Raw genomic sequence first — 13,162 nt, forward strand, 5'->3', positions numbered from 1 at the left:
CGGAGGCACGCCAGCAGCAGTGTCCACGTACTGCACCCACAGTCGTACATGTTACAACGATGCTGCAAACTTGCTTCTCTACGCGCCCCTCTGCGATAGTTGCTGCCCAAGACGGATGGCTTCAGCCGTCCTCTTAACGCGTGGCGCAGCGCTAGCGCGCACGGCCAGAGCACTTACCGCCCGCCGCCTAAAGGACCCGCCCGTCGGGGGTGGCCTGGCCTAGGGCGCCCGGGCCCGGCCCGGCCCACCTTCGCTCACCCCGGCGCTCCGCTGCCGAGCTCAACGACTAGCCCACACTGCTGTGCCTGCCGGCCCCGCCCGCCTAGCTCACCCGGCCACCCGCCCGGCCCAAGTGACTGAGCTCATAGCGCCCCCATGGCAAATTTCCACCTCGGTCCCCTAGCCTTAACCCCCGCAGCGCCCGCCCCGCCGAGGACTGACTAGCCCCCTGCCGTGCGGCCCCGGCCTGGCCCCCCTAGCGTCACCCCGGCGCCCACCCGGCCCAGACTGACTGCCCCCGCGACGCCCGCCAAACCCGCCCACCTAGCTCTCCTGCGCGCCCCGCCCGCCGCCTTAGACTGACTAGCCCCCTGCCGCGCCTGCCCGGCCAAGCCCGCCTACTCACCCGGCGCTCCCGCCCACCAGACTGACTAGCCCCCTGTGGTGCCTCCGGCTCGGCCCGCCTATCTCACCCCGGCGCTCCAACCAGCCCAGACGACTAGCCCCCCATGGTATCGTCCTCGGCCGCCTAGCCCCTGGGCGCCAGCCGCCGGCTGGCCCAATAGCTCACCCCGGGCGCCCGCCCAGCTCCGCCCTAGGCACCCTCACCAGCACCCGAGGCCCTATTCCCGCAGTCTACCAGGGCTAACGATATTGCGCCCCCCAACTTCCCACTCCTTACAAGAGCCCAAGCGTGGCCATCGCCCCACCCACTCCCCAGCCCCCCCCATCAGCCACCTCTCACTATGGCCCCGGTTACCTGCCATAGCGAGACAGCTGTACCTCATGCGCCTAGGCCCCTCTAGCCGCCCCCAGAGAGACTGCTAGGCCCGAGATCTTCTCCAGCGCCTCGTGCCAGGAGATCCCCCTGCCGCGTGGTTCAGCCCCCCACACTTGTTTCTGGTCGGAACTTTAGCATAGGAAGCAGGCAGGCACATGCATCCCTTGAGCGAGAGTCATCCCCCAATCTCACTCACGAGTTCTGTATTATAGTGTTTGCTAGAATAAGTCTTCTCTCGACCGGGCCTGAGGTTATATCTAGCATCGCTTTATTAGTCCTTTAGCGGATCTATAGTACATGTTTAGTCGAGGGTAAGGGCACTGTGGCTGATGCCCACACACTGCCCCACGGCTGACCTGCCACCTTTCAATCTTTCGACCGCTTCTCTACCATCGCCAGGGCACCGGAATGCGCCCAGATCGAATCCTCCACAGGCAGCCTGCCTGGCATCCCCTTCCCCATTCAGAACCCAGCGCCTGCACCCCCTTCCTAAATCTGACCCCAGTGCCTTCCACACACACCCCGTCCTGCCGCGACCAGCCAATCCCCAATCCAAAATCTTGACCCCCCTTACACACTGATCTAATAACATTGCAGAAGGCGCTTCCACCTCCCTGGCGCCCACCTCTCACAGCAGGCTGCATTCGCTCATGGCGCATGAGATGCACCACCCCTGGGGCAGGCCAGCTGGAAAGTGTCTGTACAACCTGCACGAGATGGCTCCGGCGCTAGCAGACATCCACCTGGGAGCAGGGCAGCTGGGATAGTGCATTACAGTACAGGCGTTTGGCTCGCAGCCGCTGAGATCGCATCCACCTTGCTGAGCAGTGGCAGCTGGGAATAGCTGCACATTAATCGCTGCACAGGGGATGGCTCGCGGCACTGAGATAGCATCCACCTCTGGGCGGGCCAGCCCACTTTTTTTTTATTTTTGTTTGTTTTCTTTTGTCGAACACGCTGCAATAACACTCACAAGATGGCGCGTGGCGCTGAGATGCATCCACCTCTGGCGCAGGGCAGCTGGGGAATAGCTGCACATAACACTGCACAGGGATGGCTCACGGCGCTGAGATGCATCCACCTTTGGAGCGGGGCAGCTGGGGAATAGCTGCACATAACACTGCACAGGGATGGCTCGCGGCGCTGAGATGCATCCACCTTTGGAGCGGGGCAGCTGGGGAATAGCTGCACATAATGCTGCACAGGGATGGCTCGCGGTGCTGAGATGCAGCCACCCCTGGGGCAGGGCAGCTGGGGAACAGCTGCACAGGGATGGCTCGCCCTCTCTCTCAGGCAGTTCAAAACTTCCTCAATCAGTTTATCCCCGTTTCTCCTTGTGCCGGGTTGGTTGCTTGGCATCAGTAGCTCTTCCTCCGGGTGCTTCAGCCCCACCCCGGCAGCCTGCGTTTTCGGCTCAGCTAGACCAGCTCCTCCAGCCGCCCATGGTGAGATCAGCTCACTGCTCCCCCAATGGGCCCTCCTCTGCCCCCTCCTTTTTCCTCACACATGGGTTGGGCAGAACAGAACACAGGGGTCCGGAGGAGGCCCTTGTCCCATGGCGTTAATATGTCCCAATCTCAGCTGGAGACACCCTGGAGCCTTTCCCCACAACTCAGGCATCCCAATGCGCCCAGGCCTTTCTCCTCCTGTTCACTGTGGATGAGCTCCCCACTCAGCAGCCAGAGACGTTATAATGAAACAAAAAACCTCAGCTTTGTGACGGGGCTTTCTGCCCTGTGTCTGGCCAGCCCCTAACACCACAGAAATCTGCATGGCATTGACCGCCATCGAAAGAATCAACGCCTAACAGCGGGGAAGTTTGACTGTAGACCCTACCATAATAGAAACTGCCAACAAATACCAAAAATTTACGCCCATCGGGGCAGGGGCCAAGCAGCTCTTGGGAGCTGGGAGACAAGGATTTCTCTGGTCAGAGGCAGGACACGACGTAGGCAGGCCCGTGAGCCAATCTAAATCTTGCTTCCCAGCGTGATCGATTGTCACTAATTTCAACTCATGAGTCCTGGATGAAAGACTGGCACCCGGACGGGCAGCACTTCAGGTGCCGGGGGGGTGGGCATCAGCTGAAGGAAACTGCAGCTAAATTACTGGCTTCCTGCGGCACCCGGCTAAGCAAACATACACCTGTCCAGAGTCAAACCAGGAAATATGAAAAAAGGGTGGGGAATTCCCCTCCCTTGAGTGCATTCCAATCCAAGGAACGGTCAGGCCGGCCGAGAGCTACTGTAAGAGGGAAATCCGGCCGGCTACGCCGGGAACGACTCACGTGTGCACGAGATGCAGCTGCCACTGAGACAGCTGAGACAGCCTCATCCCGGACCCTCGTCAGTGGGGAGAAAAGCAGGAATCCACTCCCGCCCCATCTTTCTCTGCATAGGAGTCCTCCCCCTGTCCCTCCTTGACATCTACCAGACATGTTATCCTAATTCTTACACCCGCTCATCATGGGGCCAGAGCTTCCCCTGTTACATCAGACACCCGCCCTGTGTTAGTTACCCCACAGCCTCCCCCTCAGCAAGCAGCAATTCCCTGGCCTTCCCTACTCCACCCCCCCCACACCCAACCCCACTGCAGCTCCCTCTCCGTGCCGTCAGTGTCTAATCCAGACAACACCCCATTGTAGGGTCTGCCCTCCCAGGGCTCCTCTCCCCACTTCCTACATCCCCCCTGGCCCTCAGCGTCCCCCTCCTGCAGTGCCGGTGCCTCCCCGGGCACTCCCTCCCCATCAACGCCCTGCCCTGGCATCTCCGCCTGGAGCACCAGCCTTTTTCTCACTCCGCCCACCCGTACACACTGGTTCCCCAGGGACCCCCCAGAGTATCTACCCCACACTGTGTCCCACCCCCACCACAGCTAGTGACCAGCTCAGCACGCTCGCTCACACTCCCCCCACGCCTCCCTCCTGCTGCCTCCTTACCCCACGGCATCGCCCCCCCGCCCCCCCTGCCCCGGTCCCCCCAGCGCCCCCCTCCCCTTCTGCTCCTTAACCCTCCACGGGCATCGCGCCCCCCCTCCCCGCCCCCTCCTGCTGCTCCTTACCTGCCACAGGCATCGGCCCCCGGGCCCGCCCCGGCTCTTACCCCCGCGGCGCCTGCCCGCCGCCTCCGCCGCTGCCATGGTGGCAACTGCCGGGCAACCCCAGACCCGCCCGCTGCCACTTCGCCACCCAACTTCCGCTTCCGCCCGGTGGGAGGACCATAGAGAGGAGGGGGCTGGCTAGAGCGAGCCCGAGTGGGAGGACCGTAGAGAACGGGGCTGGTAGAGAGGAGCTCGAGTGGAAGGACCATAGAGAGCAGGGGGCTGGCTAGAGCGGAGCCCATGGGGAGGACCATAGCATGCAGAGATGCTAGTGGTTAGAAGGGGAGTGGGGCTGGCAGCCCGGACTCCTGGTTCTCTCCCAGCTCTGAAGGAGTGGGTCTAGCGGTTAGGCAGGGCGGCTGGGAGCAGGACTCTGGTTCTCTCCTGGCTCTGGAGGGGAGTGGGGTCTAGCGGTTAGAGCAAGGGGCTGGGAGCCAGGACTCCTGGGTTCTCTCCTGGCTCTGGGAGGGGAGTGAGGGCTGGGTTAGAGCAGGGACGGGTGGAGCCAGGACTCCTGGGTTCTCTCCCCGGTCTGGAGGGGATGGTTAACGTTAGAGCAGGGGCTGAAGCAGGACTCCTGGGTTCTCTCCTGGCTCTGGGAAGGGGATAGGCTGGGTGGGTAGAGCAGGGGGGCTGGGAGCCAGGATTCCTGGGTTCTCTCCCGGCTCTGGGAGGGGAGTGGGGGCTGGTGGGTTAGAGCAGGGGGGGGGCTGGGAGCCAGGACGCCTGGGTTCTCTCCCTGGCTCTGGGAATTGAATGGGGGCTGGCGGGTTACAGTGTGGGAGGGTGGGCACCTGGACTCCTAGGTTCCAGCCCCAGAGCAAACACCCCCATGGCAGTGAACCATCCCCTGAGCTCCCCTCCAGCCACCCAGCTCCTTGGGTCAGCTTCTCACGCGACATGTCTCAGTGGCTACGGGCAGCCAACACGCACTTCAGGGGAGCCCATGGAAGGGTAATTGCTTCTGGGCACCACAGGGTGCAAAAATGGCCAGCCATGTAGGCTACAGGGGACAGGCCCCATGTCCCATCCCCCAGAGAGCCAACCAGTCCCCACCCTGGGGCTGGCTGGGAGCCAGCACCCCCTAGCGGGGACCTACCCCCTATCACATTCCCCACACCCTGAGCTTTGAAGCCCCCGTGGGGAGTGGGAAGGGTGTGGCTAGGGCAGGGACATGAAACCCTGGCAGGTGTTGGGGGGCATGGTTGTTGGCACAGCTGCTGTGTGCAGGGGAAGGCAGGTAAATGCAGGGCTGACCTAGGTGACACCTGGTAAGTGTGAGTCACTGCTGGATCCGGGCGTGCTGGCTGGAGCTACACCTTTAGTGTGGGTGAGGGCCTGGGAGCCAGGACTCCTGGGTTCTCTCCCCGGCTCTGAGAGAGGACTGGGGGTTAGAGCTGGGGCAGGGCTGGGAGCCAGAACTCCTGGGTTCCCACCTCCCCGTAGTAAGAGGAATCACTGACTCTACCAGGATTTCCTGGATAAAGATAAAACCTCTTTTATTTAAATAGATTTTTCTTCCTCTCAATCCTGTACAGAATTGGTCTGAATCTCATGCTGACACCGGGGTCCCCTGCATCGGGGCCCATTCAGCAGCTTAGATAAGACACCTCAGTCTCAGCCCAGCAAGCCACACCTTGGGGAGCATGGGAGGGGCTGGAAATGGGGGGGCTAGAGCCCCCCCATGCCTCATAACCACCTCATGGGCTGGTACTGAGGGGAGCCCAGCTCATGGCAATACACAAGTATTTACACATACAGAGACACATCTGATCCTTGAGAGGGACCAGAATCCAAACCTCTGGGGGGGAGGGGGAAAACTGGGGGGAGGCAGGGAGGGACTGGGAACCAGGACTCCTGGGTTCTTTCCCCAGTTCTGAGAGGGGAGTTGGGTCTAGTAGTTAGAAAGGGGGGGGTGAGGCTGGGAACTCCTGGGTTCTAGACACCTGTAAAACCAGGTCAACTCTGATCTCAGCTGGCCACAGGCCCAGTTGCCTGAGGCTGAAGTGGTCCCCATGGGGGTGGGTCCCCATCCTGGCAGGGAAACACAGGGTAAATCCAAGTCTTTCAGCAGCTGCTGTTGCCAGCGGTGCCCCTAGGGGGCGCTGGGTTCTGTGGCTCCTCCTCCGGTTGGAACTGGGGATCAGGCTGCAGCCAGGGGTGTTGGAGAAGCTGCTCCAGCGTGGGTCGGTCTGAAGGCTCTGGGGACAGGCACCATCGGATCACATCCTGGCAGCCTGGGAGAATGAGCAAGGAGGTTAGAGAGAACCCAGGAGTCCTGGCCCTTCCTTGCTCTAACCACTAGACCCCTCTCTCAAGCTGGGGAGAGAACCCAGGAGTCCTGGCACCCTGGGTTCTCTCCCCCCACCAAACTGATCATTTTGAACGTCCAGAGAAATTTAAAAGAAAAAGTGGAGGGAGTGTGAAAGAATGAAGAGATGTTGGGGTGCAGTACCCTGGGGGGCCAGCGGGGGGCAGTAGTCCAGGGGGTCGCGCCATGTGGGTGGGGGGCAGGAGCCAAGCGGTCATGCTGGTTAGGAGGGCAGGGGCCAGGCTGGGAGTCATAGGGGCAGATTACACTGTCCCGGGGCACGGGCAGTGGCCAGGGGCCTCGTGCTGGCGTTAGGGAGGCGCAGGAGGGGGCTAGCGGGGCCATGCTGGGCATGGGGGGGGCAGTAGCCCAGGGGGTCAGTTGGCGGGCCATGCTGGGCGTTGGGTGCAGACGGGGCCAGCTGGGGCCAGTGCTGCGGATAGGGGGCGTACCCCAGAGGGCCATGCGGGGCATAGGGGGGCAGTGAGGGGCACGTGCTCGCATAGGAGGGAAGTACCCCAGGGCTGTGCGGGACACGAGGGCAGAAGGGGCGTGCGGGGCATAGGGGGCAATGTGTGGGCATGAGGCGGCCAGAGGGGCAGCTGGGGAGGCTGGGCATGGGAGGCGTACCCCAGGGCCAGCGGGGGGCGCTCACCCTCAGACAGGGGCTCCGGGAAGTGGAGCTGCGCAGCCAGGATCTCCTCGTCACGCTGGAGGGGACGTCGCCGCAGCCATGTCGTAGAGCAGGACCCCCAGGGACCAGACAACAGCTGCAGCACATGGTATTGCTGCAGCCCCACCCACTCCGGGGGGCTGTACACACGGGTGCCTGGGGGGACAGGGGTTAGCGTGCTGCTCCCAGAGTAACCCCAGGCGTCGGGCTCCCAGCTGTTACCCACCCCCCTCCCAGAACCGGGCAGAGAACCCCAGGCGTCCGGGCTCCCAGCTGTACCCACCCCCCTCCCAGAGCCGGGCAGAGAACTCAGGCGTCTGGGCTCCCAGCTGTACCCACCCCCCTCCCAGAACCGGGCAGAGAACCCAGGCGTCCGGGCCCCTCACCGTCAAACTCCGTGTAGACCGTGTCCCGCAGGAGGGTGCCGGAGCCAAAGTCGATGAGCTGGAGGTGGCCGGTGCGCAGCTCCACCAGGATGTTCTCGTCCTTGATGTCCCGATGTGCCACCCCCCGGGCATGGCAGTGACCCACGGCCTCCAGCACCTGGCGGAAGAAGTGCCGGCACTGCCCCTCGGCCAGGGGCCCCTGCTCCGTCACATAGTCGAAGAGATCCTGGCAGGGCTCGGGCCGCTCCAGTACCAGGAGGAACCCCTCGGGGGTCTCGTACCAGTCCAGCAGGCGGATCACGCCCCGGTGCCCACCCCTGGCACACACCCGCTTCATCAGCATCACCTCCTGGGGCACTCGGAGGCCGCTGGGCTGTGGGGAGGGAGAACGTGGGACACTGAGGCTGGGCCTTATGCTGCAGAGCTGGGGCGAAAACCCAGGAGTCCTGGCTCCCAGCCCCCCTGCTCTAATCACCCCCCAGAGCCAGGAGAGATCTCAGGAGTCCTGGCTCCCAGCCCTGCCCCTCTAACCACTAGACTCTGCTCCCCTCCCAGAGTCAGGGAAGAACCCAGAAGTCCTGGCTCCCAGCCCCCTCCCTGATCAAGGAGAGAACCCAGGAGTCCTGGCTCCCAGCACCCCTGCTCTAATCACCCCCCAGATCAAGGAGAGAACCCAGGAGTCCTGGCAGTGGGTGCTTTGGGGTGCCTTGCTGCAGGGGGCAGTAGAGGTTGCAACGATTTCAATGGTAAAGCACCTTCAGCCCACAGACCCACCCCCTTTATTTGGGCCCAATCGAAAAGCAGGAGACGGGGTTAATTTGCATAAACCTTGTCCCTCATTAGCCACCCCAGGTTTGCAGTGGGGACGCAGACTCGTCTGTGTCCTCATTCACCTGGAGCTTTGCAAAGCGGAAGCAATTAAGCGGCGAGAGCATCCTGAGCTAACGAGCAGAGTCTGGGAATTAGCTGCCCCCCCATCCAATCATTGCTTCACACCCCTCCCCACGAAACGAAACCTACCAGCTTGGACCAGTGCGCGACTTTGTTCTTCGCGATGTGTTTGATAGCAACCTGCAGAGAGAGAGAGAGATCAGGCCCCTGCCCCATTCCCTGCCCCCAGCCAGCCAGTCCCACCCTGGCGCCGGGTGGGAGCCAGCGCCCCCCAGAGGGGACAGGCCTCTGCCCCATTCCCTGCCCCCCCGAGGCCAGACGGTTTTCTCACCTGCAGTCCATCAGCCAGCCGGTGACCAGCATAGACCGTCCCGAAGCCACCCTTGCCCAGGAGCCGCCCGAGCTGATACACGGTGTCGAAGGCGTCTTTGTCCTTCCCTGTGGCAGGGCAGAGTGTTACTGTCATGGAAAATAGAACCCAGGAGTCCAGGCTCCCAGCCCCCTTCTCTAACCACTAGACCCCACTCCTCTCCCAGAGCCCAAAGTTGGTTGAACCCAGGGAGGGGGCATTGGTCTGCACCCGGACGCCTGAGTTCTCTGCCCGCCCTAGCAGTTCTGGAGGCGCAGTCACCTCTAGCTGAGGGTGAGGGACGTTGCGAGGCGCCGCGGCGGCTGGTTTGCGCTGACCGAGTTCCCAGCAAACGCTGCGGCACCGCTTCCGCCCGGGCCCCCGCGGTCCACCCCCAGACCTGCGCCCGATTCCTTGGCATCACCTCAACTTCCTCTCCCCCCGCCCGCGCGGATGATCCAGGGCGGGGCATGCAAACGAGACCGCCGCTGGTATGGCTGGCGCAGGGGTTGTAGCGAGGGACACGCCGCGGCCGCGCGGAGTCGCCCCGGTTGAGCTCGGGGCGCTGCGGGTCGAGCTGCGGGACGGGCGGGAGCGGCCGGGGCGGGGAGGGGCCTGCGGCCCGGAGGTGAGACCCGGCCCCCTCCCCTCCTCCCTGTCCACGGCCCCTGCCCAATGCCCCTCCTGCCCCACGGCATCTCCCTACTGCCCCCTTCTCTCCTCTCCTGCAGCCCCACGGCCCTTGCCCAGTGTCCCCTCCCCCCCAGGGCATCTCCCCACTGCCCCTTTCTGCCCCACTGTCCATGGCACTGCCCACTGCCCACCCTTCTCTCCCCTTCTGCAGCCCCACAGCTCCTGCCCCACTGCCTCTCCTGCATCACGGCATTTCCCACTGCCCCCTTCTGCCCACTGCCCATGGCCCTTCCCCCCACGGCCCCTCCCTCTAGCAGTGCCCCGGCTCCTGCCCCACTGCTGGGAGTGAAGACCTTGCCCCGACCCTCCCCACTGCCCATTTCTCTCGGTCACTTCCACACTCGCTGTCTGTGTCTGTCTTCCACAGTCACCACCCCCTCAGAGTCCGGGGGGGCTCTCTCCCCGTATCATTCCCCAGGTCTCTCTGGGGCCCTTCACTCGCCCCCCGCCCAACATGCCAGGCTCCGCCTCGGCAGATGCCCCTGCCCGCGTCTCACTTCATTCCTTGGCGGGGGCAAGTCCTCCGGTCGGGCGGGGGACACCCGTCTCTGGGGGAGTGGGTCCTTTGGTTAGAGCAGGGAGGCCTGGGAGCCGGGACGCCTGGGTTCTCTCCCTGGCTCTGGGAGGGAAGTAGGGGCTGGTGGTTAGAGCAGGGGGGCTGGGGGGTGGGGGAACCAGGACTCCTGGGTTCTCTCCTGGCTCTGGGAGGGGAGTGGGGTCTCGTGGGTCAGAGCGGGGGGGGAGCCAGGACTCCGGGTTCTCTCCTGGCTCTGGGAGGGAGTGGGGGCTGTGGTTAGAGCGTGGGGGAGGGGTGCTGGGAGCCTGGACTCCTGGGTTCTCTCCTGCCGCTTGTTGGGAGAGGAGTGGGGTCTAGTGGTTAGAGAAGGGCTGGGAGCCTGGATCCTGGGTTCTATTTCCATGACAGTAACACTCTGCCCTGCACGGGAAGGACAAAGACGCTTCGACACCGTTGTATCAGCTCGGCGGCTCCTGGCAAGGTGGCTTCGGGACGGTTATCTCTCTCTTTCCCCTGCTCTAACCACCAGCCCCTACTTCCCTCCCAGAGCCAGGGAGAGAACCCAGGCGTCCCGGCTCCCAGGCCTCCCTGCTCTAACCAATAGGACCCACTCCCCCAGAGCCGGGTGTCCCCCGCCCCGACCGGAGGACTTGCCCCCGCCAGGAATGAAGTGGGAGACGCGGGCAGGGGCAGTTCTGCCGAGGCGGAGCCTGGCATGTTGGGCGGGGGGGCGAGATGAAGGGGCCCCAGAGAGACCTGGGGAATGATACGGGGAGAGGAGCCCCCCCGGACTCTGAGGGGGTGGTGACTGTGGAAGACAGACACAGACAGCGAGTGTGAAAGTGACCCGAGAGAAATGGGCAGTGGGGAGGGGTCGGGGCAAGGTCTCACCTCCCAGCAGTGGGGCAGGAGCCGGGGCACTGCTAGAGGGGAGGGGCCGTGGGGAAGGGTCCATGGGCAGTGGGGCAGAAGGGGGCAGTGGGGAAATGCCGTGATGCAGGAGAGGGCAGTGGGGCAGGAGCTGTGGGGCTGCAGAAGGGGAGAGAAGGGGGCAGTGGGGCAGGTGCCATGGACAGTGGGGCAGAAAGGGGCAGTGGGGAGATGCCCTGGGGCGGGAGGGGACACTGGGGCAAGGGCCGTGGGGCTGCAGGAGAGGAGAGAAGGGGGCAGTAGGGAGATGCCGTGGGGCAGGAGGGGGCATTGGGGCAGGGGCCGTGGGACAGGAGGAGGGGAGGGGGCCGGGTCTCACCTCCGGGGCCGCAGCGCCCCTCCCCGCCCGCGGGCCGCATCCCCGCCCGTCCCCGCAGCCTCCGACCCCGCAGCGCCCCGAGCTCAACCCGGGAGCGACTCGCGCCGCGCCGCGCGGGTCCCTCGCTACAACCCCTGCGCCAGCCAACCAGCGGCGGTCTCGTTTGCATGGCCCCGCCCCCTGGATCCGCCGCGGGCGGGGGGAGAGGAAGTTGAGGTGATTTTCCAGGAATCGGGGCGCAGGTCTGGGGGTGACCGCGGGGGCCCGGGCGGAAGCGGTGCCGCAGCGTTTGCTGGGAACTCGGTCAGCGCAAACCAGCCGCCGCGGCGCCTCGCACGTCCCTCACCCTCAGCTAGAGGTGACTGCGCCTCCAGAACTGCTAGGGCGGGCAGAGAACTCAGGCGTCCGGGTGCAGACCAATGCCCCCTCCCTGCGTTCCAACCACTGGATCCCTCCCCGAACCCGGCAGGGAACCCAGGTGTCCGGGCACCCAGCACCCCCCAACCACCAAACCCCTTCCTGAGCTGGGCAGGGAATCCAGGTGTCCGGGCACCCAGCCCACCCAACCACTAGTCCCCTCCCCGAGCTGGGGAGAGAACCCAGGTGTCCGAGCAACCAGCACACACCCCCCCAACCACCAGACCCCTCCCTGAGCCGGGCAGGGAAGCCAGGCGTCCGGATGCCCAGCAATGCCCCCTCACCCCACGTTCCAACCACCAGACCCCTCCCTGAGCTGGGCAGGGAACCCAGGTGTCCGGGCACCCAGCACCGCCCCCAACCACCAGACCCCTCCCTGAGCCGGGCAGGGAACCCAGGTGTCCGGGCACCCAGCACCGCCCCCAACCACCAGACCCCTCCCTGAGCCGGGCAGGGAACCCAGGTGTCCGGGCACACAGCACCGCCCCCAACCACCAGACCCCTCCCTGAGCCGGGCAGGGAACCCAGGCCTTCCCCGAGCCGGGCAGGGAAGGCCCAGGCGGGCCCAGGCGCGTCCAGGCCTGCAGAGGGACAGTGTAGTCACTCCAGTGGCCAGCCCCGCGGCCCCAGCAGCGTTTGCAGGGGCCCCCAGGACCCAGGCGCCCGCCCGCACGGTTCCGCGGGCGGAGCTCGCCGCTGGGCGCTGGGAATGGGAAAAGCAGCGCGAGCCGGCGGAACAGCCGCAAACCGAAGCCTGTACGGGGGAGGGGCCGCCGGTGAGGCAGGGTCGGAATGGAGCACCTCGTCCTCATCGGCCCGGGTGCCGCCCCCGCGTCTCCGCACGGCCTTGGCTCCGTCCCCTCCGTCCCGACCCTGGCAGCCCCCCTATCCGGCCCTGCCCCGCGCAGGGTCCGCAAGCCTGTGCCCTTCATCCCTACCCGCAGCCGCCTATTGCTGGAGTGCAGTGGTAAGGGTGGGAAGATTGGGTAGGCCCGGAGCCTGTGGTATCTCCGGTCTCCTGATACCCATGGAGACGCGGGAAAGTGGAGGGCCTTTGGAGCGACATGCGGAAGCTCCCTATAGACCCTGGGGGTGAGTTATGGTAAACGGGGGTTTACACACCCCTCAGTGCCACTTGCTGCCCTTAAGGGCAAACAAAGTGTGCCCCCCCACACCAGCGGAAACCCTGGACTTCGGACCCCCAAACACCATCACTGGCTGTCCCTGGAAGCTTAGATCATCTCAGTGAATCGCTTCCTCGTCAGGCTGCAAGGAGGACAGTGTAGTACTCCAGGTGGCCAGCCCCGCGTGCCCCACAGCGTTTGCAGGGGCCCCCAGGACCCGGCCCCCGCCCGCACGGTTCCGCGGGCGCGAGCTCGGCCCTGGCGCTGGGAATGGGAAAAGCAGCGCCGGAGCCGGCGGAACGCCGCACAACCGCGCTGTACGGGGAGGGGCCCGCCCGTGGGCAGGGTCGGAATGAGCACCTTCGTCCTCATCGGCCCGGTGCCCCCCCCTCTCCGCACGGCCCTGCTCCGTGCCCGCCTCGGCGTCCGACCCTGGCAACCCCCCTATCAGGC

At 64.8% G+C, this 13,162-nt stretch overlaps 2 protein-coding genes across 4 annotated transcripts in view; both read right to left on the reverse strand.

Annotated features, from left to right (window-relative positions):
- Nucleotides 1–4,155, reverse strand: part of SLC35A2 (solute carrier family 35 member A2) — an 11,281-nt gene extending 7,126 nt beyond the window's left edge. Inside the window, exon 1 of one of the 3 annotated variants that reach the window (XM_032778897.2) lies at nt 3,146–3,307. Coding sequence is in view for 1 of the 3 variants with exons in the window: in XM_075070782.1 (XP_074926883.1) it covers nt 4,102–4,138 (37 nt within the window). In the remaining 2 variants the exon portion in view is untranslated. Of the gene's footprint in view, nt 1–2,861; nt 3,308–4,101 lie in introns of those variants that run through there. The other 2 variants (XM_032778896.2, XM_075070782.1) reach the window with 2 other exon arrangements.
- A 1,417-nt stretch (nt 4,156–5,572) lies between these two features.
- On the reverse strand, nt 5,573–11,263 carry PIM2 (Pim-2 proto-oncogene, serine/threonine kinase). Its single transcript, XM_032778901.2, is given in 8 exon segments — nt 5,573–6,336; nt 7,066–7,130; nt 7,132–7,183; nt 7,186–7,239; nt 7,470–7,842; nt 8,490–8,540; nt 8,692–8,798; nt 11,169–11,263. Coding segments are annotated over 8 exon segments (912 nt in total). The 5' UTR covers nt 11,209–11,263; the 3' UTR covers nt 5,573–6,166.
- Between the last annotated feature and the right edge of the window lie 1,899 nt (nt 11,264–13,162).

Source organism: Chelonoidis abingdonii, chromosome 11, assembly GCF_003597395.2.
Source record: "Chelonoidis abingdonii isolate Lonesome George chromosome 11, CheloAbing_2.0, whole genome shotgun sequence".
In the NCBI taxonomy this organism is placed as follows: domain Eukaryota; kingdom Metazoa; phylum Chordata; order Testudines; family Testudinidae; genus Chelonoidis; species Chelonoidis abingdonii.